General features: G+C 31.1%; 1 protein-coding gene across 2 annotated transcripts in view; it reads right to left on the bottom strand.

Annotated features, from left to right (window-relative positions):
* LOC127736470 (calcyphosin-2-like) overlaps positions 1 to 24,978 on the bottom strand; it is a 32,886-nt gene that overhangs the window by 7,117 nt on the left and 791 nt on the right. Inside the window, exons 1-16 of one of the 2 annotated variants that reach the window (XM_052247023.1) lie at positions 24,846 to 24,901; positions 23,508 to 23,624; positions 20,312 to 20,394; positions 19,640 to 19,747; positions 18,714 to 18,810; positions 17,436 to 17,618; positions 16,130 to 16,197; positions 15,435 to 15,530; positions 14,428 to 14,502; positions 13,019 to 13,111; positions 12,142 to 12,235; positions 8,401 to 8,519; positions 7,259 to 7,329; positions 5,147 to 5,301; positions 4,071 to 4,190; positions 2,916 to 3,012 (exon numbers count right to left, since the gene is read on the bottom strand). In XM_052247023.1, the coding sequence (XP_052102983.1) occupies positions 2,916 to 3,012; positions 4,071 to 4,190; positions 5,147 to 5,301; positions 7,259 to 7,329; positions 8,401 to 8,519; positions 12,142 to 12,235; positions 13,019 to 13,111; positions 14,428 to 14,502; positions 15,435 to 15,530; positions 16,130 to 16,197; positions 17,436 to 17,618; positions 18,714 to 18,810; positions 19,640 to 19,747; positions 20,312 to 20,394; positions 23,508 to 23,609 (1,561 nt within the window). In that variant the 5' untranslated portion in view covers positions 23,610 to 23,624; positions 24,846 to 24,901. Of the gene's footprint in view, positions 1 to 2,915; positions 3,013 to 4,070; positions 4,191 to 5,146; positions 5,302 to 7,258; positions 7,330 to 8,400; positions 8,520 to 12,141; positions 12,236 to 13,018; positions 13,112 to 14,427; positions 14,503 to 15,434; positions 15,531 to 16,129; positions 16,198 to 17,435; positions 17,619 to 18,713; positions 18,811 to 19,639; positions 19,748 to 20,311; positions 20,395 to 23,507; positions 23,625 to 24,845; positions 24,902 to 24,978 lie in introns of those variants that run through there. The other variant, XM_052247022.1, reaches the window with a different exon arrangement.

A 24,978-nucleotide genomic window follows, 5' to 3' on the forward strand; every position in this document is an offset into this window, starting at 1 on the left:
TCAGAGCTATGGCTAAATGATCTAGTCTTGTTGATTATTTTTTTTAGTTGAAGTTTCTCTTTATCTATTATAGTTTTCAAGATAAAAGGCAAAAATGAGAAAACACAAAAAAAAAAAAAACAACATGAAATTTCAAAAGGATTCTTAAACAAGACAAAAAAAATGAAGAAGCTTTTTTTTATAATTATGACAAGGAAAAAATATGTATATTATTCATACACATTTCAATCAAATCAAATGGGAAATAAATAGGAAGTCAGATTTACAATATCCTCTTAAACACTACTACAACGGTTTCCTTTCAATTAATACAAAAACTACATGATATTATTCATACATGTATTCGTTGTTATCTTATTAAGAATAGTTGTAACTTCCTGTTGTCATGTTTACCATAGGAAATGTGGTTATATTTTCTTCTTGTATCAGTTATAATAACCTCATAATATGTTGGTATTTTGTGCTTTTTTGATCGTTTTATTACATGTATTTCATATTTAGGGCATCAGTAAGGATTAGTTTTATATTTAACTATTTTACCTCTATAAATAAAGAGTTCTTGTATCATTATTATTATTATCATTATTATTTCAAAATTGGCATACTGTGGATTCATTTATTTTCGTGGGTATCAATTTTCGTCGTTAGAAAAAAAAAGACGTTTTGTGGTATACGTAAATTCGTGGATCGCTAGTTACAAAAAAAAAAAAATCAGATACGTAATTCGTGGATTTCTTTTTGATTTAGGAGATCATATAACCTCCTTGGTTTGATCAATAATAAAACAAACAAAAAAGAAGGAATTCATTGAAAAAGTTTTGAATTGTCAAAATCCTCGCTTAGTCATTCTAGGTTAAAGTGTTCATTAAAAACTTCTATTACAATAATGGACAGAGACAACTAATTACTTGTTAGTTTTACAATTTATAAATTCTTGTTGGAATTTTATAAGGCATTCAAAACTCTATGATTGAAAGCTCATTTCCCTAATCACGATATAATAAACAGTCATATAAGTAAAAGGTGTGAAAATAAATGCTCCTGTCATAACCAATATTACCTACGGGCAATATCCCCGTACTTAATCCTATTGATTTTTAATCACCAGTAAACCAAACTATGACACGGTAATTAACAACTTGCAGTTATTTTCCATGAACAGTTTTAATCAATTTTAAAAAGTAAATTATCACTGATATTCGATATATTTATTATTGATTTAATCAAAATACTTGTATCGTCTTCATTAAAAACACGTGTTATGTTACAATCTATATCGCTAGTCAACACTATAATAGAACTGCATAACATAACCGGAAATAAACATCCGACCGCATACACATTTCTCGGGATTATTCTTCGTTGAATTCTTAAATTCGTGGTTTCGCTGTGACCCACGAAACCCACGAAAATTGATATACCACGAATAAAAATGAATCCACAGTATTGAAAAATTAGTTGTGTGTAAATGGTTAAAACATATATAAAACAAGCATTCTGAGAGTATTGCATGGCAATACATAGTCCCCTACCGGGTAAAAATTCATTATACTGGAACAAAATGCTAACTTGTTCTATAACTTGTCATGGTGTAAACAAAAAGAAAATATGAAGTCAATATCTTCAAGCATGACTAAAAACCGTGTGGAAAACTGAATATATGAGTGAATTTTTTCAAGTCCAAGGACCATAACTCTTCACAAAATTATCAGACCGAAACAAAAAATTTGAACTTGATCTGTAACTTGTCATGATAAAACTATTTACCAATTGTCAATCAATATTTTCAAGCATGATGAAAAAAAGTGTGGAAAACCTATAACACTCTAACATTAGATATGATGTAATACAATGTATATCTATTTTCAAATTAAAATCAAATATAATTAATAGTTCCAAATATTTTTTCTTTCATTTGTCACAAACTAATATAGATTTGTAACTTACCTATAAAATGTCAACAACTTTTATCTACACAATGTAATGTATATATACCTTAATAAAAATAGATTAGTATCTAATTAAAGGATTTCACTTAATAAAAAAATATATATATACATGTAGCATTCAGAAAATTAGTTTATACAAAATAACGTATAAACCTGCCACAAAATTCCTCAAACAATTTACCAAAGAATGTCTTTTAAAAAATGAGTTATCTCCCTTTGTACAGATTATATGGTTTAACATAGTACTCTAACATTAGTTATGGAGTTTTTTCATGGACCATAACTCTGGACTAAATCATCAGACCGGAACAAAATTCGAACTTGATCTATAACTTGTCATGATAAAACTATATACCAAATATCAAATCAATATCTTCAAGAACAGACGGACAGAGTGCAAACCTAAAGTCCCCTTCGACTTCGTCGGTAGGGGACTAATAACAGTAATAGGACATATACAATTGAAGCATAAACAAAGACTAGTTGAGTAATAAAGGTTAATTTGAAGGAACTTATTGATGTGTAAATTCAACCTACACTCACAAACTAAATAAATGCTTTCAAAAATCATATTAATTTAATTCGATCATTGGTGTTTTTGGTTTTTTTCATATCTTAAAATAGTGTAAATTTTGGTACCTTGCTATAAGTTAAAAGTATTTGCCAATCTTACTTTATAATTGGTATATTCAAAGTTAAAAAGCATACAGGGGGATAACACTGTGCATCCTACATTTAGGAGAGACTGCTATACTGATTTTATCAGAAAGGAAACCATTAAAACAGGACTCCTCATTAGTGGATAACATTTTCCATATTGTCATATTCTAGACTAACTATGCATCGTGGACATTTTTTTAATAGATATTTTGACTAAAAACAGTTAAATTATTGTTCAAAAATCTTTCGACTCACAATGTACAACAATTTCAATGTTATATAATGGCTGCCCAATATTTTTCTTACCTTGTTTATAAGGAGGCTGAAAACTAGCATTGAAATATTTCTTGATCTCACTAACGGTAATCACTCCTCTTTTCTGTGAATCTATTTTTCTAAAGGCCTGGTTAAATAAAATAAATTATATATGTAACTGTTAACACAGATATGTCAAGTCTGCTTTGCAGGAAAATTAACAAGATGCACTGTGAGCTATTGTCCACCAATTACATCCCAGCTCAATGTTGTTAAAATTATTTTTCAGTTAAAGATATAAGTTTTGGGCAAACAGGAAGAATAATATCAAAGCAATTGAAAAAATGTCACATGGTATAACAAAACCTGAGGATGCTTGGTGCCATTTACCAATAATATTGACTTGAAGATGGCAAACAGGAAGTAGAATATCAAAGGAATTGAAAATATGTCACATGGTATGACATAACCTGAGGATGCATGGTGCCATATACCAATAACTTTGACTAGTAGATGGCAAACAGGAAGTAGAATATCAAAGGAATTGAAAACATGTCACATGGTACATTGTATAACAAAAACTGAGGATGATTGGTGCCATATACCAAAAACTTTGACTTGTAATTGCTTAGATAAATGTGCTGAATATTTCATATATGTGTGTGTGTGCCTGACATTTAAAAGATATCGTTTTGGGCAAACAGGAAGAATATAGTGTACAAACATCTACTGTAAATTCAGAAATTATTGCAAGGTTATTATTATTGCGAATAATGCGATTGGGTGAGAAATGCAATAATAAGAACTCGCATCCTTATATCTGCCAAATATATCTGTATGCAGGTTTACAGCAAATCGAAATAATTAATCTCGCATTTTTGTCTATTCTGCAAAAATCGCAATAATAAATGCACGCAATCATTTCTGAATTTACAGTATATGAACAAAATTAATCTGAAAATTATTTCATTGAAATTAAATATCTAAAGTTAATATCAAGAGATATCCAATTTTCACTTGTAATGAAACCTATGATATCATACACTATTGGTATATAAATTCTTCTTCATTAACACACCTAATCAACAAAAACATATTTACCGGTACATTTTTGTAGTCACAGGTGAAAAAAACAAACTGATCAAATTTAACTGCATAAGGCTGATGATCAAAACCTTAAAAACAACTTAATGAACCAACACCAACCTTCCTGACTAGATTTTTACGAGATTCAACCATCTGCCCTATAACACCTCTCATGTAGACGCTATAATCTAATTCTCCTGTCTCATCAGGATCTAACACATCAAACGCTTGGTCTAAATCCTGCAAAAATAAAGATTACAATTTTTATGTAAATACTACCTGTACAAATTCAATAACTTATATTCTATTCATAATCCAAATAACACCAAAAATAACAAACATATGTTAAATAAAACATATAATAAATATTTATAGCTTTTCTCCTATTCATTACATAATTATAGATTACAAAAAAAAAAAAAAAAAATTTTTATTATCATTGCTAAACTTGTTAGTTTCACAATGATGTGTTGTTTGAATACACCATTTGCTGAAATCCCAATAATTAATCTCACATTTTTGTCAATTGTTCAAAAAATCACTATAATCAAATGCACTAACAAATTTTTGAATTAACAGTATGTATGGTTCTGAAAACAAGAGGGAATTTCTCAGCTATAACCTCATGGAAGGGAGATAACTCTGATATGAGATGTAGACTAGAAATTCCTGGAGTTGAGAGACCATAGATAATCTGTTTATCGCTATTTTCCTAACCAGTGTCAATGATGTTGGCTGACACCATTGTGTGACATACATATATCATGATGTTCCCTGTGGTTGTCTAAATGTTTATATTGTTTTTTGGCCGTGTGATTGCTGGGCTAAATTATGAAAGTACATGTTTGATTTCTTTGCCAGATTTATGTTATTAATATTACTCCATGGCTTTGTTCTTAAGTTCACAGTTGTAGAGTGATCGTTAAAGAATTCTGCTCAAACCGGTGTTAGGGGCTGTCTGAAACCTGCAGTGAGATGAAGAACAGCAATAAAGCGCTGTTCCTTTGCATTTTGTGTTTTTTGCTGTGCACAGACGGATTTTGTTTCATGGATGGATACCCTATATCCTTTCTTTTCTATTATACTAAGAAATATATATACATTAATATAGATTATTTCATTTCATAAGCTTACATGGATCAATTTTTCAAGGGGAATCATGTCTACTATAATTACTTAAGCAGAAGAAATCTCACCTGAGGAGGTAGCTCTATATGAAATGTAAACAATCCTTTCTCCAGTTCAAACTTGTACAGTACTCCGGAACCTGTTTTATCCAGTTTTCTGTAATATCTCCCTAAACCAGTCACTGTTTTTATTCCTCTCTTTTTCAATCTCTCTCTCACTTCCTCTGTAACATTGAGATGAAATTTAATGCATAGACTTTGTATATAATATTGTTATCACCTATCCAAAATGGCAGTATTCTTTATTTTATTGAGCTTTAGTTCATGTTGATAGGTCTAAGCCATGATTAGAGGAAGAGTGATCTCCATAGTCAAAATTTTTAGATTTGTATTACTGGTATGTGAATTTTAAGGAAAGTCTTCTTTTTTAGTGAAAAAGTTTTTAAAATTATCTTTCTTTGTGGTTTCAATTAGAAAATTACCATGGAAATTTTGGCGGAATGGACAGAAATCAATTATAGAAGAATAATAAATTTATTGATATCAAAATGGCACAACATAAAAAAATACAATGTCCATTTAAAATAAAACATTAAACTTCTAAAAAGTTAACTCAAATGTTAAAAGTCTGTTATAGCTTGGAATGGATATCCCAGTGAATGTAGGTTATGTGCTCCTCCCTGTACAATTCTGTTTATAAAATTGCAAACTGTTCCTTCTCTTTATATTGTCTAGATTAAGGTTCAGATTCATCGATACTTCTTTTTTATATAAATATGTTGTTGTTTGTAATTTGATAGTAGTATCCAAAAAACATTGCATATTGCACTTTTATCTCCTTAAACCTAAGCTAGCATTACATTACTGTTCACTGTTATATTATGGGGAGTATTATTTAAACAGGTAACTTTTCTCTCAAACGGGCTATCGAAAATACAGGTGAAAGAATTAATCTGTCACTAAAATGGGCTATAATGTCAATGCGTAATTGTCTCCCAGAAGCTTCAAATTTTTCATTCATATTTTCAGTAGGGATTTTCCTTCACAAAATTTTTGCAATCGCATTAATTATATCTCACATTTTTACAACAAGAGTGCACACGCTGAAATGTCTCGCCTTCTTTACTTATCACTGATATTATGTTGATAGTCCTAAATATAAAGCTTTATTACAACTGTCAAATAAACTTAACATTTACCAAGAAAACTAAACATTGACCAATGAACCATGAAAATGAGGTCAAGGTCAGATGAACCATGCCAGGCAGGCATGTACAGCTAACAATTCTTCCATACAACAAATATAGTTGACCTATTGCTTATAGTTTAAGAAAAAACAGACCAAAACACAAAAACTTAACACTGAGCAATGAACTGTGAAAATGAGGTCAAGGTCAAATAAAACCTGCGCCACTGACATATAGATCATAAAATATTTCCATACACTAAATATAGTTGACCTATTGCATATAGTATAAGAAAAACAGACCAAAACACAAAAACTTAACTATAACCACTGAACCATGAAAATGAGGTCAAGGTCAGATGACACCTGCCAGTTGGACATGTACACCTTACAGTCCTTCCATACACCGAATATACTTGACCTATTGCTTATAGTATCTGAGATATGGACTTGACCACCAAAACTTAACCTTGTTCACTGATCCATTAAATGAGGTCGAGGTCAAGTGAAAACTGTCTGACGGGCATGAGGACCTTGCAAGGTATGCACATACCAAATATAGTTATCCTACTACTTATAATAAGAGAGAATTTAACATTACAAAAAATGTTAACTTTTTTTTCAAGTTGTCACTGAACCATGAAAATGAGGTCAAGGACATTGAACATGTGACTGACGGAAACTTCATAACATGAGGCATCCATATACAAAGTATGAAGCATCCAGGTCTTCCACCTTCTAAAATATAAAGCTTTTAAGAAGTTAGCTAACGCCGCCGCCGGATCACTATCCCTATGTCGAGCTTTCTGCGACAAAAGTCGCAGGCTCGACAAAAAACCAGTGATTCGCAATAATAAATACAAGCATTAATTTTTGAATTCACAGTAACTAAAAAATACTGTGCAAACCAACAAATTGAGAGAAATTCTAATCTACAATAAAGATATATAAATTTCAGTCAGGATTTTGAACTTGATGTGTAGTGAAATATATACCTTGTACACCATCTAGAATTCTTCTATTTATCATTTCTTGTTTGTTTTGAGATCTGTATGTCTCCTCTTGTCTAAAATAAAAATAATTTCAAACATAAATTTTCTTTTCAAATAGTTTAGCATTGTGTTCAACAACCTCTGAAATCTTTTTAGTGTATAAAAATAATTTAATTTATATTGAAACCTGGCATATCTTTTATTACTTCAATGTAAGATTGTCAAATATTTTGCCTTCATGCTTTTGAAACGGAAATGTTACATAAATAGCAATAATTTCAAATTCATTTTATAAGTAAGCAACAGATAGTTGACACTAATCAAAATGACTTTGTGGGTGAAGATTTGGATAATACTTTAACCATTCACAAACAATGTAAACAATTGCCTGCTTAATCATATCTTAAGATTTTGCCCAAAAACAATCAAATTGAAATTTTTTTTTAGACTTCAGAATATGATAATTAAAGAAGAATAACTTATATTCCAAATATATTATACTTCTAAAGATTTATAAAAAATAAAAAATTAGAACTTTCAAAATATTAATGACCAGATTCTGTACTGATCCTCACTGGTCCTATTTGATAAATTGATTCACATTTTTTACCCAGTAGTCATACTGATTAAATTTCTTATTTATACCTCAAAGTAGGCAGATATGTTAAAAGACAAAATTTTAAATTAAGGATAGACAAGGCAAATGCCACACCTTATGCACAAAGCAAATCCCAAAGAAAAAAATAGTGCTTTTAAGTGGGTCTCATAGGGTCTAAGCGTGACGCGGGATTGGCCGATATTTTTAAGCGTGACACGTGAAAGTCAAATCATTTTTGCGTGAAAACGGGAAACGAAGTCGGGCGGGACATGTGAAATTACAAGCGCTATTATTGCAATGATAAGCGGGATACGGGATTCTGACAAATCAATAAGCTGGATCTGGGATCAGACCCCCCCTTTAATGCTATTTTTTCGTCTGGAAAATCATGGAAAAGTTGTAATTTATTAGAGAAATACTTCAACTTAGAATATATATGGTCAATGTACTGTTGAAAATTATAGTATTTTCATTTACTGCATATTATTATAAAATAGTGCTATGAGCCTTTTTTTTATAAAGAAAAAGATTAAAAATCATCACTTACAAAAGAATTTGTTTTTCTTCCTCATCAACGTCAGTAATTTTGAAGTAAACCCTGTCTCTCTTCTTCACTGTATCTGGCAGAGAATGTTGTCCTCTTGTATCAATTATAATTTCATTACCCTAAACAAAAACCTAATATATATTTATACCTCATTCATAATTATACAGTTTTATAGATAAAATTACAATGGTTTTATACAATGCAGGATTTTTATTCACGAATGCCTATTTCAGTAGTATATCTTTGCAGGTGTTGATCACTATTTTTTCCACTATTGGTAATAAGAAATGGGACTTCAGATAAATGGCTTTTTAGAGCAGCAATATCAATAAAATGCTTCGCTGGGCGCAGCTTGATACGACCGCAGAGGTCGAACCCTGAACAGTTGGGGCAAGTATGGACACAACATTCAAGCTTGATACAGCTCTGAATTTGGATTGTGATTAAATATTTGACACAGCATAGGTTTCTGACACAGAAAGAATGTGGTCTAAGAACTTCAATTTTTTTAATTTACCTATTATGGTACAATGTCCAAAATCAAAATACATGGTTAGATTCAGCATATCAAAGAACCCCATATATTCAATTTTTGTTGAAATCAAACAAAGTTTAATTTTGGACCCCAACTTGGACAAACTTGAAAACTGGTCCCATAATCAAAAATCTAAACACATGTTTAGATTCAGCATATCAAAGTACCCCAAGAATTCATTTTTTGTTAAAATCAAACTAAGTTTAATTTTGGACCCTTTGGACCTTAATGTAGACCAATTTAAAAAACGGGACCCAAAATTAAAAATCTAAAAACACGGTTAGATTTGGCATATCAAAGAACCCCAATAATTCAATTTTTGATGAAATCAAACAAAGTTTGATTTTGGACCCTTTTGACCTCAATATGAACCAATTTGATAGCGGGCCCACAAATAAAAAATCTAAATACAAGGTAAGATTCAGCATATCAAAGAACCCCATATATTCAATTTTTGTTGAAATCAAACAAAGTTTAATTTTGGACCCCAATTTGGACCAACTTGAAAACTTGGCCAAAAATCTAAAATCTAAATACATGTTTAGATTCAGCATATCAAAGAACCCCATATATTCAATTTTTGTTGAAATCAAACAAAGTTTAATTTTGTTGGACCCCAACTTGGACCAACTTGAAAATTGGGCTCATAATCAAAAATCAAAACACATGTTAAGATTCAGCATATCAAAGAACCCCAAAAATTCAATTTTTGTTAAAATCAAACTAAGTTTAATTTTGGACCCTTTGGACCTTAATGTAGACCAATTTAAAAAACGGGACCCAAAATAAAAAATCTAAATACACAGTTAGATTTGGCATATCAAAGAACCCCAATAATTCAATTTTTGATGAAATCAAACAAAGTTTAATTTTGGACCCTTTTGACCTCAATATGAACCAATTTGATAGCGGGCCCACAAATAAAAAATCTAAATACATGGTAAGATTCAGCATATCAAAGAACCCCATATATTCAATTTTTGTTGAAATCAAACAAAGTTTAATTTTGGACCCCAGTTTTGACCAACTTGAAAACTGGGCCAAAAATCTAAAATCTAAATACATGTTTAGATTCAGCATATCAAAGAACCCCATATATTCAATTTTTGTTGAAATCAAACAAAGTCTAATTTTGGACCCCAACTTGGACCAACTTGAAAACTGGGCCCATAATCAAAAATCTAAACACATGTTTAGATTCAGCATATCAAAGAACCCCAAGAATTCACAATTTTTGTTAAAATCAAACTAAGTTTAATTTTGGACCCTTTGGACCTTAATGTAGACCAATTTAAAAAACGGGACCCAAAATAAAAAATCTAAATACACAGTTAGATTTGGCATATCAAAGAACCCCAATAATTCAATTTTTGATGAAATCAAACAAAGTTTAATTTTGGACCCTTTTGACCTCAATATGAACCAATTTGATAGCAGGGTCCACAAATAAAAAATCTAAATACATGGTTAGATTCAGCATATCAAAGAACCCCATATATTCAATTTTTGTTGAAATCAAACAAAGTTTAATTTTGGACCCCAATTTGGACCAACTTGAAAACTGGGCCAAAAATCAAAAATCTAAATACATGTTTAGATTCATCATATCAAAGAACCCCATATATTCAATTTTTGTTAAAATCAAACAAATTTTAATTTTGGACCCTTTGGACCTTAATGTAGACCAATTTGAAAACTGGATCCAAAATTAAAAATCTAAATACATCGTTAGATTCGGCATAACAAATAAATAAATGTGGTCAAAGATTTTACAAATCTAATGCGCCATACTGTGCAATTAAAGATTACTTCTTGAAATTTTTCAATATTTGAAATTTGAAAAAAAAATAATATTTGAAGAATAATTCTTTTTGATTTCTGAAATCTGAAATGAGAAAAAATTGACCCCCCCACAATTTCTTTTTACCCCCCCCCCCCCCCCCATTTTTCCCCCAAACCATAATTACCCATTTAAATTTACCATAGTGCTAACTTAATCTATTTTATAATAGAATTTAAAATATAGTGTCAAATCTTTCATATGGATTTTTTTGTAAAAAAAAAAGATGCAACATTTGCAGATATTTTTACTGGTCTTCCTTTATAAATATGCATTTCTTTAAACATAATTTAAAAGCAGTGTAAGGGAAGTAACCAAAACGTTGTATTTGGATTACCTCCCTTACACTGTTTTAAATTATCTTAATTGTTCATTAACCATTACTTTATACATAATTTAAAAGCAGTGTAAGGGAGATAATTTCAATGATGTATTTGATTTATCTCCCTTACACTGCTTTAAATTATGTTTTGTACTAAAGTATTTGTCCATTAACCAGGACAACCTTGTTTTTCCCCCTTTTTTGCCCCTAATTCTTAAACGGTTTGAGCCATAACCCCTCAAAGCAAATCCTAACCATCCCTTTGTCGTATGGAAACTTGTAGTATAATTTCAGAGAGATCCATACACCGTTCCACAGTTATTGTCTGGAAACTAGAAAATGCTTATTTTTGGCCCCTTTTTGGCCCCTAATTCCTTAACTGTTGGTACCATAACCCCCAAAATCAATCCCCACCTTCCTTTTGTTGTATTGAACCTTATGGTAAAATTTCATAGAGATCCATTCACTTAAACTAAAGTTAGAGTGCGAAAACTAATGCGTCTTCGGACGACGACGCCGGACGACGACGACGACAACGCCAACGTCATACCAATATACGACCACAAAAATTTTTTTGCGGTCGTATAAAAACTGCTTAACAACAGAAGGGGATTTTTACCTCCTTGATTTTCATTCTTCAACTTAAAATCACAACCTTAAACCTGCATAAAAAGTCTGATTGTAATGAAAAATTTAACCAATGTGAGGTCATTAAATGAAAATACATTTCCTGAGAAGAATATGACAAAAAATAACATACATGACCAATATGTATGAGAAAAAACAAAAGTTGATGAGCAATGAATGTGAAAACTCTGTATATCATGCTCACATAAAGCTTGCTACCAAATTTCATGTAGTTTTGATTTGTAGTTCCTGAGAAAAATGATATAAAATTTTCATGGTAGGGATGGACAGACTGACAAAAGGACAGTGGTAAATCAGTATACCCCCTTCCTTCTTAACAGGGGTATCATAAATCAACATATAACCAGTTCTTTTATATCATTTATCTTGCATCTTCACTAAAAAATTATTACTTACAGAAAAAATATCCATTAAATTATATGGTTCATCTTCTCTTGGTCCCTGTATGTGACCATACCTTCCTCGTGTGACAAATGGCAAAGCTTTAGCACTATAAATATATTACTTTTATATATATATCATTTGGAAAAATGTGTAATAAAATATCCCTTTCAAAATATGTAAATGGATTACTGAACCAATACTAATCCAAAATGCAGAGGAAAAGGAACTCACTTTTTGGCAGACTCAACAACTGTTAAACAAATTTTGAAGTCAAAGACCCTTCAAAGGCTACCTCTAAAAGAAACTACGCAACTCTTTACATTTCCTTTTTAACTAATTTACATTCAATAGACACAAATCTTTTCTGAACTTAAAAGTATACTAATAAACTATAAATACATGTATCAAATGATTTAATCTAAAGAATTCCTTCCAAAATAAATTTTTTAAGTTATCTGCCTTTAATTTTTACCACTTCTAGCAGACACCATACATACTTGAACAATTGAAAGTTGTCGATTCTAATTTAATTTCATCAAGAAACAGGTAAAAAATTATTCATTTTTTGTCTCAGAATCCTCAATGAAGTACTGTATATCTGGTTATTTTGCATCTGGTTTTGTTTGTATTTTGGGCCTTAAAAGTGTACATTAAACATTGTTTGCATTTTAGAGTTTGTACAATGCATTTAAATGTACAGTGAAATATGAATTAGGCTTAATTTCAGGTTAATCTTTCGTGAAAATAGGACACACAGCAACATTTCCAGAAATGGGTATATACTTATGTACTCTGAGGAGTTTGTTTCCAATGTTTTACTGTACATTATTTTCAATTCTAATCTAGATTCTCAATTTCAACACCAACTACAAATTAAAACATTACTTACCTTTTACCAAACTGTCTGAATTCATAAATAGTAAGTGTGTTGTCAAAGTGAAAGAAAAATCCAGTAAGTTCTCTCATAGCATCATGTCCATTTCTGTAATAAAATATGCCAAATTAATAAAAAGATTTCCTTCCAGAGCACCTGAGATCACCCACGGATTTTGGTGGGGTTCATGTTTCTCAGTCTTTAGCTTTCTATGTTGTGGTTTGTAAACTGTTGTTTGTCTTTTGGTCTTTTTCTTTTTTAGCCATGGCGTTAGTTTATTTTCATCTTATGAGTTTGAATGTTCCTTTGGTATCTTTCGCCTCTCTTTCACACTTCATACCACCATTATCAATCAAAAAGATGTATGTATCACTGAATCTTAACCAATGAAATTGCTGTAAAGACAGCCATGTGACTAAATAATATTTTTCCCATAACAAATGAATCATAATATAAACATCCAATTGATCTTCTGTATCATCTCTTTGAACATTGGAAGTGTGTAGGAATGTAAAAAGAAATGTAAAGCATGTATGAAAGAAATATTCAAGTGGGCTGACAAGAATTAAATTATATTTCAAGGACCTCAAAAAGTTCCAGTAAACAGAGATTTTGAATCTACTTAGCATTATAGCTAACCCCAAAAATAAATATTTTGGTTTGCGTATTTTACAGATGTGCAGTTTATTTGTAATAATTCATCCGTTAATTTCAAATCTTTCTTTTGAGAACCTTATCTGTTTGCAGTTTCACAGTGTTGTAAACATGTTGATTAAATGTGCATATGTAGTATAAAGTGCTATGGATAAAGCATAAAAATGAGGTCAAGGTTAGATGAACACTGCAAGACAGACGTGAACACCTAACAAATCATTCCATAAACCAAATACAGCTGACTTATGGCTTATAGTATCTGAGTTATCCTTTTACTCATAATAAGAGAGAGATTCAAATGACAAAAAAATGAGGTTTTTGAAACTGTCACTGAACCATGAAAATTTGGTCAAGGACAATAGACATATGACAGAAGGAAACTTCGTAACATAACGCATCTGTATACAAGGTATGAAGCATCAATAAAATATAAAGCATAATACAACTAGTTCACTATGTCACAGCCATCACCTGCCAATTCCTATGTCTCGCATTCTGTAACTTTTTTGAGACAAAAATTACTTATGTATTGTCATATACATTGTTTTGATACAAAACTGAATTAAAAATGAAACTACGGTAGTATATGGAGTGCAGAAAATTATACAACTGTAAAATCAGAATTTCAATGGTCTATACTATGACCATACAACTTCTTCATCAGTGTTTCCTTACTTTACATACACTGTTATACTTTGTATAAAACATGATTGTCACTTTTTGACGCTTAACTCAATGTGCAAAATTCAAATGCAGGGTTCAATAAATACCTTGTTAAAATTCTAGCTCCAAATCTTACTCTCTTTGATAACATATTTTCAGTTGTTGTATTCTTAGTTCTAATTCTAAAAAAAAGACAAAATAAAACATATTCTTTCTTTTTACATCCTTTATTTCTATTAAATCAGACAATGTTTTGAAACATATACTAGTAGTCTGGTTTTCAACATTTTTGCATTAAACTGACTAGTATAAAGAAATTAAATGAATGAAAGTTTATAGTTAAAATGCTTATTCAGGATTACACCATGTACATGAGATACAAATATAGCGGATTATACCCTGCTGTTTTTTTTTAGACTGATATGCTTATTCAGTTTTTCAACATGCTAGCTCACAAGGTAGGTTACAGTCTAAAGGAAGATGTGTCACCCTACCTTCAAATTATACTTTGAACCAATTGTTCATACTCACATGCAAGGTTGGTAGATGACTGTTTAACATCCAGTGGTAAATTAAATGCATATTAAGGGCATTAACATGATAGTATGCTATGAATATAGACCCTGCTTTGTACTAGACTGACACACTGAGGCTGGTTTTTTAATCTGCTAGTTCACAAGGTAACAGTCTAGGAAAGACATGTCACCCTACCCGGATACACTATTCTGACTCCTGGCCTTTCCTCTTACTCCTAAATGCAGCATGCTTAGCAGAGAAGCAGCAAATACCAAATTTTAAGTTTGACCACGCCGTTAATAGAACCCCTGGGATCCTGCATTTGTGGCAAGCACGCTACCACCACACCAACAAAAAGATATTTTTTACAGTTTGTGTAACACCCTCTGATTCTATATGTATATGAGATCATTCTATACATGTTTACTATTTATTGACTGTTGACTGATTAAAACCAAACACAAATTATTGCATTATTGGCAAAATGAAACTATCTTTGACTTTTATAGAATTCTTTTTGTTTGAAAAACTGACTGAGTTTGTGAGATATTTTTTTCTCACTTTATGAAGCCCTAAATGTTTTATTTTTCAAACTTACTTTGATGCATGTAACATTCTTTGACTCCCTCTATGATACCTCTCTGACACTGGTACACTAATTCTGCTATCTTGGTCTGGATCACTTATAACAGGTCTGTATAAACAATAATAAACAATTTCATATTAATTATTTCTAGTCTATATTACTATGTGGATTGAAATGTTCAAATACATTTTTATGGAATATCTATTTAACAAGTTACATTTCTGTAATTGAAATATATTAATTATTTCAATATGCTGCAATTCTTGAATTGTATATACAGATTTTTTAAATTTCACAATTTATTTGTGGTTTTTTATGTTCAATATGCCTTCCAAGGAAATATTTGTTTTAGCTCTGTAATTCTGTATAAGGACAAGTACTGTAATTCTCTTAATGAAAAAATCCATAGCACTGATTAAACAGACATCTGATTAAACACATTAAAGCCGATTACCCTAGTGGTATAATGCCAAATTTAGATTAATCCAAAGTTTAAATAATAAATCACAGTACATGCAAAGACTTTGAAAGAATATTTCAAAGGAATTCAAAATACCCATGTATGCTGAAAAAAATATGATAATAATTCAAAATTTCAATACACTGAAATTATAACTTGAAAATAATCTAATTTCAGTTCTATAATGTGTATCTTTCAAGAATAATTACTCCCTGTTTTAAACTTATACGGACTTAGCTAATGTTACCTTGAAAGTTGATCAATCATAACTGTTTCAATAAGTTTCTGTTGCTTATTATGTTCCAAGAGCTCCTCCTGTGAATTGAAAACTCAAAATATTAAGGCATCTATCTTATAAAAGACCATAGGATTGCTAAAAACTAGGATGCAAAAATAGCATTGATGTCACTACACTGGTTAAATTTGGATCAGTTCACAAAACTTGGAAAACAGTATCTAATAATTCAATTGCAAAATAACTTAAGCCATCATATGAACAGAATTTATCGTGTTGATATTCAACATTAAGGATACTCATCATCTATCAGTAGCAACATGGTGGCAGAACCCCTTACTACAATATCAACCTTCTTTTTGAGATGTGTACTATAATATAAACTACTTTGAGCATGTTTATTGACAATTTTTTATACTGTATAGTTAATTATTGTTGTACTTGTACTTTGTACTTGTATTTTTTGGTTAAAATTGTATTTTAGAGTAAGGTGCTTTTAATGTATCTAGTTTTATTGAAAATGTACCATTTGTTATTCCACTAATCAAGATTTACAAGGGGGTTGTTTAGATTAAAATAAACTGCTGAAACATAGATATGTGATTGTCTTGGCTTTATGTTATTCTGATAGTAATATCAAAATGGCAAATTGTAGCATGTAAATTATGCAAAACATCCAAAGTCAATGACTGAAGGTTCAAGGCCAAATAATCTCCATGGAAATGAGAAATACCAAGGCTTATACAACTGCATACCAAATATTGATAACTTTTCCTAAATAGTTCCCCTTAAACTGACCTAATCACAATCTTTAATGAAAATGAGATGTGCTAATGCTAATACAACTAGATACCAACTATCATTGAGTTACCATTTATAGTGGTTCCCCTTAAACCAACCTAATCACAAACTTAATTGAATTTTTAACGCTGACGCCACTGTAGTCAGAAACAGCAGGTTTCGGTTTTAGGACCTTGTCATGGCGAGTCAAAAACAAATATTTCCTAATCACATGTTCATGTGCCTGTCTTAAGTTAGGAGCCTCTTCAGTGGTTGTCTTCAGTTATATATTAAGATATCTATTATTCAGGTAATTGAGTGTTGATGGCTGATTTTTTATTATCTTTGTTTAATTTATTGACAATTTTTCTAGTGATCTTGGAGCTTGATTGATTGTAAAGACACTAACTTGTCTATAAAAATGGAAAAGTATCAAAAGATACTGACAATTTTTTGAGAATTAACTATTCTGTTGGTATAAAAAATATTTATGCTTTTTTTTTTAGTACATTGCTTTTGAATTTTAAAGCATATTTACAGCATCCATCTTTTTCAGCATTTCTGCTTTTGAGGCTGGTTTCCTTTTAGACCAGTTCTGATCTAAGTAGTCCTCCTCTTCCTCAACCTCTTTCCTTATCTCTCCATAGGTCTTTTTCTTTACTGGTTTAATATCATCTTCAGTTTTTAATTTTAGGTGCTTAAAGTCTTTCTCAATATTGTTCTATTAAAACAAACAAAACAACATAATTTTTAAGAAGGGTTTTATTGATCCAACTGTAATTTAGAAATTATAAGTAATATTGTAATAGATATGCAATGGACAAAAATTTCAGATCAATTAAAGCAATTTTAGGAATGCTTCATGCTAACAATGTGGTTTAGAATCAAACTGAGATTTCTAAATACTGTGACGCTTATCATATTGCATTTTTTCAATAATTAAAAAAAGACTAAATATTTAGTTCATATTCAGGACCAACAACAATTTATCAGTGCTGCAAGTCCTATAAAGAGAGTTCATAAGCAATGGGAAATGTAATTGCATGTCTGGAAAAAAAAAATTAGGTCACTTATGGACCAATCACTGGATTATAACAGAGGTTCTTTTACATGAAAATACAATGGACACCAGATTTTATATCCAATTATAATAATCAGATATAGCATAAAAAAACTTTTCCTTTACACAATATGTTTGGGATAATTAAAATAAAACGTCTGTTTTGTTTGATGATGGTATTTTTATGGAAAATACGTGAATATGAATCTTTACAAAGAGACTTCTCCGCTAAAAATCTCCGTTTTTGACGAATTGACTTAAAGAATTTTTCCAGAAATTTACTTTAACTAAATGTATATTTTACACTAATAATCTGAAAAAATATTAGTGAACAGTTAATGTAATATGCACTTATCGATGTTTAATCAATAATCGCACACCAGCTCCAGGAAAAGTATCAACACATCGGTTTACGAAATAACAAAAAACACGCACTTTCATTGAAATCAATGCGGGCAGGTGATGGTCGCGTGTAATTTTAATAATGTCATAGAGACGCACAATCCAGTTCAATCCGGTAAAGAAAGTGTTAACAGGAGAAGTGACGGTTGCAATATTTTCATTTGGTAAAAGAGAATCCAAAGTAGTGTAGCGTAACTGCTGTTGATATTTCATTTTGGCCAAAGACAATTTTCCCTATGGTGGATTGATCATAAGTGTAATCATAGATAATCTGTTTTCTTTCCAGAAACAAACAGATTTTATTTATGAAACTGTAATTATTAAATAGAATTGCATAAAATATATATGACTTACCCTTGCTGATCTAGCTGATGCTTGGTAGCCTTGGTAACCTCGTCCTGTATCGTTTTCCTGAAAATCTCTGTAGCTCCTTTCAGTGTCTGTTCCCCAACTATATCATATAAAAGCAGAAAAAGTATATTATCACAAAGAAATAAGTATTCATAAATCTTTACAAATCTAGAAAAAAAAAACCAAAGTAACATAGCATACAGTACAGTAAAATCTGTCTAATCAAACCAATCATTAATAAAAAGACTTTTTAAATCTTATAGACAACACTTGTCATTTCGGGGCCTATTATAGCTAACTATGCAGTATAGGTTTTGCTCATTGTTGAAGGCCGTAGAGTGACCTATAGCTGTTAACTTCTATGTCATTTGGTCTCTGGTGGAGTGTTGTCTCATTGGCAATCATACCACATCTTCTTAATATTTTAAAACAAGACCTTACAAACAATGCATACATCAATTGAATATCCATCATTAGTGCATGCACATATCAATTGTTCCCGTATGTGTACCCTCAAAGATAGTGTGAGCTCCTCAGTTCATCATAAAGACGATTTTCTATATAAGCAAATGTCTGTACTAAGTCAGGAATATGACAGTTGTTTTCCCTTCGTTTGATGTGTTTGAGGAGTTTTTTCCTCTTATGCACCTATACATTCTTCCTTCTTCTTAAAAACACCAGTCGCTCTGCACAATAAAAACCCTTGGAACAACTCTTTTAAGGGGTTGGGAGATGACCTGTTGCAAGGATAAATTTCTATCCCTATCCAATTTACCCTAATTTTTCAAGAGGCAGTCCAAATTTCCTACCTTTCATTCCAGTTGACCCCTATTACAGGACCTACATGTACCTATTGAAAGTATTGTTAATATATCCTCGACCTGAAGATGTATGAAATAATTAGATCAAAATAAAGATTATAGTCTTACCTAACTGTGGATACTCCTGATCTACCAGAATCTAAAACATAATCATACTGCTCTGGAAGTACTGTCTTTGGCTCAGCTTTAAAGCAATGCAGATCAAGTTCTGGAACTCTGTCAAATAGTTTACAAAAGAAGATTTAATACCAATAAGTAATCTCCCTTCAATTGCATAGTGCTTCCATACAATTTATATCTTTGGTTACCAATTTTTGTGTATGTTAACACACATTTTTAAATTCTCATCTAAAGAAAATAATTTGAATTACATACCGGTAATCATTTTTAAAACTATCTAAAATGTCCTGTTCAATGCTATACATTGATTTCTGATCACCCCTCTACAGCTATAAAGTGACCTTGAGTTAGAAAATAATACTTAAACTCAAAAGCATCTTCATATTACAGCCACTTCAATTGGAAATAAAACAAGAAGAACTGTGAGCTATAGTTCACTAATGAAACCACTACTTTAGATATTAGGAAAACAGGAACTTGAAAAGCAATGAATAGCGAAAACATCACACAGTATAGCATACTCACACGAAACCTTAATCTCATTTTATATCATACATGTACATAATTTTATTTAGTGATTACTGCTTGTTACTTTATATAATTGCACTCCACATTTTTTGTCTTCACAATAAACTGTCTAAATAAAATAAAAAATTTTACCCTTCCGGTCTTAGACTGAACGGTCTTGTTGGTGGTCTTGATTGTGGTCTAGATGGTGGTCTGTATACAGGTGTTTCTTCTCCCTAGAAATATTGAAACTCATATGATGAATTTTGATAAAAATATGAAACTAATAAATTTAAAGGTAATAAAATGCTTCGCAGAGCGCAGCCTGATACGACCGCAGAGGTCGAACCTTGACCAGTTGGGGCAAGTTTGGACACAATATTCAAGCTTGATACTGTCTGAATTTGGATTGTGATCAAATTTTTGACATAATATAGGTTTCTGACACAAAATAAATGTGGTCAAAGAGCTTAAAAATTTGAAATGGGACATTCATTTTACCTAGAATGGTCTGATATCCAAAATCTAACAACATGGTTAGATTCAGCATATAAAAAAACACCAAAAAATTTAATTTTAGTTGAAATCAATCAAAAGTTTAATTTTGGACCCTTCAAACCTTAATATGGACTAATTTGAAAACAGGGCCCAATATAAAAAATCTAAATACACAATAAGATTCAGCATATCATTCAGTTTTTGATGAAATCAAACAAAGTTTAATTTTGGACCCTTTTGACCTCAATGTAGACCAATTTAAAAATGGGGCCCAATATCCAAAAAAGTAATACAAGGTAAGAACCCCCAAAAATTAAAGATTTTAAATGAATCCCATTGAAATTGGTTAAAAGATTTGTATTTATTTTCAATTGACGATTTCTTGCTATTGCACAATACTGTGCAATTGAAGATTTCTTGCTATTGCGCAATACTGTGTAATTGAAGATTTCTTGCTATTGCGCAATACTGTGCTATTGTGCAATACTGTGCTATTGCGCAATACTGTGTTGTTGCGCAATACTGTGCAATTAAAGATTTCTTGCTTTTGCGCAATACTATGCAATTGAAGATTTCTTGCTATTGCCCAATACTGTGAAATTGCGCAATACTGTGCAATTGGAGATTTCTTGTTATTGCGCAATACTGTGCAATTGAAGATTACAAAAACTTTGAAGAAAAAAAATATGAACCCCAAAAAATTGGGGGAAAAAATCCCCCCCAGTACAATTTTAGAGAGATCCATACACTTACACACAAGTTATTGTCTGGAAACTAGAAAAAATGCAATGAAGTTTATTAAACTAAAGTTATTGGCAAATTTCCAATGAAATTTATTAAAAATAAAGTTTTTGGCAAATTTCCAATGAAGTTCATTAAACTAAAGTTATTGGCAAATTTCCAATGGAATTTATTAATAATAAAGTTTTTGGCAAATTTCCAATATACATAATTTAAAAGCAGTTTAGGTGAGATAAACAAAAAAGCTCCATCAGCAACATTTTATATTGGCAAATTTCCAATGAAGTTCATTAAACTAAAGTACTTGGCAAATTTCCAATGGAATTTATTAATAATAAAGTTTTTGGCAAATTTCCAATATACATAATTTAAAAGCAGTTTAGGTGAGATATTCAAATGAGTTTCAATTACCAACCTTACACTGCCTTTTAAATTATGTTTTGTACTTAAGTAATTGTCCATTAACCTGGAAACCCTTTTCCCCCCCTTTTTTGCACCTTATTCCTTAACGGTTTGAGCCATAACTCCCAAAGACAATTCTTACCATCCCTTTGTGGTATTCCAATATCCAAAATCAAAATCCATGGTTAGATTCAGCATATCAAAGAACCCCAAGAATTCAATTTTTGATGAAATCAAATAAAGTTCAATTTTGGACCCTTTAAACCTCAATGTGAACCAATTTGATAACCGGGCCCAAATATCAAAAATCTAAATATATGGTTAGATTCAGCATATCGAAGAACCCCTTATATTCAATTTTTGTTGAAATCAAACAAAGTTTAATTTTGGACCCCGATTTGGACCAACTTGAATACTGGGCCCATAATAAAAAAACTAAGTACATGTTTAGATTCAGCATATCAAAGAACCCCAAGAATTCAATTTTTGTTAAAATCAAACTAAGTTTAATTTTGGACCCTTGGACCTTAATGTAGACCAATTTGAAAACAGGACCAAAAATTAAGAATCTAAATACACGGTTAGATTAGGCAATTACCCCCAAAATCAATCCCAGCCTTCCCTTTGTGGTATGGTACCTTGCAGTACAATTTCAGAGAGATCCATACACTTGAACACAAGTTATTGTCTGGAAACTAGAAAAATGCTTATTTTTGGACCCTTTTTAGCCCCTTATTCCTAAACGTTTTGGGCAATTACACCCAAACTCAATTCCAGCTTTCCCTTTGTGATATGGAACCTTGTAGTACAATTTCAGAAAGATCCATACACTTACACACAAGTTATTGTCATGAAACTGGAAAAATGCTTGTTTTTTGTCCCTTTTTTGGCCCCTAATTCCTAATATTTTGAGGCAATTACCCCCAAAATCAATCCCAGCATTCCCTGTGTGATATGGATACTTGTGGTACAATTTCACAGAGATCCATACACTTGAACACAAGTTATTGTCTGGAAACTAGAAAAATTATTATTTTTGGACCCTTTTTGGCCCCTTATTCCTAAACGTTTTGGGCAATTACCCCCAAACTCAATTCCAGCTTTCCCTTTGTGATATGGAACCTTGTAGTACAATTTCAGAAAGATCCATACACTTACACACAAGTTATTGTCATGAAACTGGAAAAATGCTTGTTTTTTGCCCCTAATTCCTAATATTTTGAGGCAATTACCCCCAAAATCAATCCCAGCATTCCCTGTGTGATATGGAACCTTGTGGTACAATGTCAGAGAGATTCATACACTAACACACAAGTTATGTCTGGAAGTTACAAAAATGCTTATTTTTGGCCCCTTTTTGGCCCCTAATTCCTTAACTGTTGGTACCATAACCCCCAAAATCAATCCCAACCTTCCTTTTGTGGTATTGAACCTTATGGTAAAATTTCATTGAGATTCATTCACTTAAACTAAAGTTAGAGTGCGAAAACCAATGTGTCTTCGGACGACGCCGGACGACGACGACGACAACGTCATACCAATATAGGACCGCAAAAATTTTTGCGGTCGTATAAAAACTCATCTAAAGATGTGGATAAAAAAATAAGAGAGAAAAAATACCAAGGGGGGGGCAATCAAAAACTACATTTAAAGTTAACCGTAATCATTTCTAATCAATATTACTGGTAAAAATTCACGTTCAACTTACTGTTATAGGATTGATAGAGCTCCCAGGTCGTCTTCTGGCACTTCCTGGACGATTTTGTTGGTTATACCTTGAAGTTGGTGAATCTTGAATCATAAAACTCATTTTAGCATCTTTTTCCTAAGAAGTAAAAAAAAAGTAAATATAATAATAGTTACAAAATATTCCTCAAATAGAACCTAAGTGTAAATAGATTCTTCTTTAAACAATGTAAGTTTATGCAGTATTTTTCTCAGTCCTTATATTAAAAAAATTACAGCAATGACATCCATTATTAAGGTTCATTCATGTTCCTTGAATTCTGAAATAATTGGTTTTACAAAAATATTAACCACTTTCAAAGTCCAAAAATTTTCATATCCTGTATATAAATTTTTTTCAGCGGTCAGTGACTACATATCTTAGTATTCCTTAAGTACATGTAGAATAAGAAAACAAGGTCAAAACCTATATAAACTTCCACTCTACATTGTAGCAGTACATGTTTGATGCTCACTGTAAACTAACTAATTTTCACAAGAGATTTATTTATACGATTTTCACAAGTAGACATGGTTGAATAAAAGTACAGTGTTCCTATGTCCCCCTTGTTGCACATATTTTTATCTGTCCAAGGGCAATAACTCAAAAATATTATTTTGTCTTTCAAGTTTTTAATAAGAAATGTAGGTATGCGATCATTAACAATGATATTTCCATATAATTTCTATTTTCAAGGAGAATAACTACTGCAAAATAATTGGTCAACATTCTTCCAAGACCTTACTAATTATGTTACATGTATAAGCCTATGATACAAACTTCCAAAAAAATTGTCAAAGAAATGTAGGTATGAGAGTTCTAATACAATGCAATGTTCAATATAAATAACATTTCAAAGAGACATTTCTCCTGTAAAATCAATAGATCAGCACTGATTTTAGAACTCAGCTAAGCCATTGCCAATAGAAAACTTTGATATAAATTTCATAACACACCTACATGAAATGTAGACTTGAGAGCACTTACAATGCCATTTTATGATAGAAAATTAATACATTGTTTTTCAAAGACATAAATCTTTTTAAATAGTTAATCAGTACTGATTTTTGAAACTTGTTTGAACCACTGTTGCTATACTTGAGACCCATTACAATGAAATTTCTAAGAATTAATATTTCTAAAAAGGCACAAGTCCTTGTGAGAACCCTAACAAGACCAGATGGATGGACGCCTGATATTTATGTCAACTGCAATGTGCCATGGAATGAACAAATATTAATGTTTTGCTGAAGAACGTTGAAGGCGTCACACCTCATAATTATTTGTGCTAAGTTGGTCATAGATTATTTATGATCTGACCGTCCATCCGCTTCATTTCCAACTCATGGGAACATTTTGAAAGGAGGTTTTGTCTTCGTAAGTAGAGTATGAATCAAAATTTTACAAACTATAAGCTCAAGAGTATCGTCAGATCATATGAATTTGTACTATG

Source organism: Mytilus californianus, unplaced genomic scaffold, assembly GCF_021869535.1.
Source record: "Mytilus californianus isolate M0D057914Y unplaced genomic scaffold, xbMytCali1.0.p SCAF_31, whole genome shotgun sequence".
Taxonomy (NCBI): Eukaryota; Metazoa; Mollusca; class Bivalvia; order Mytilida; family Mytilidae; genus Mytilus; species Mytilus californianus.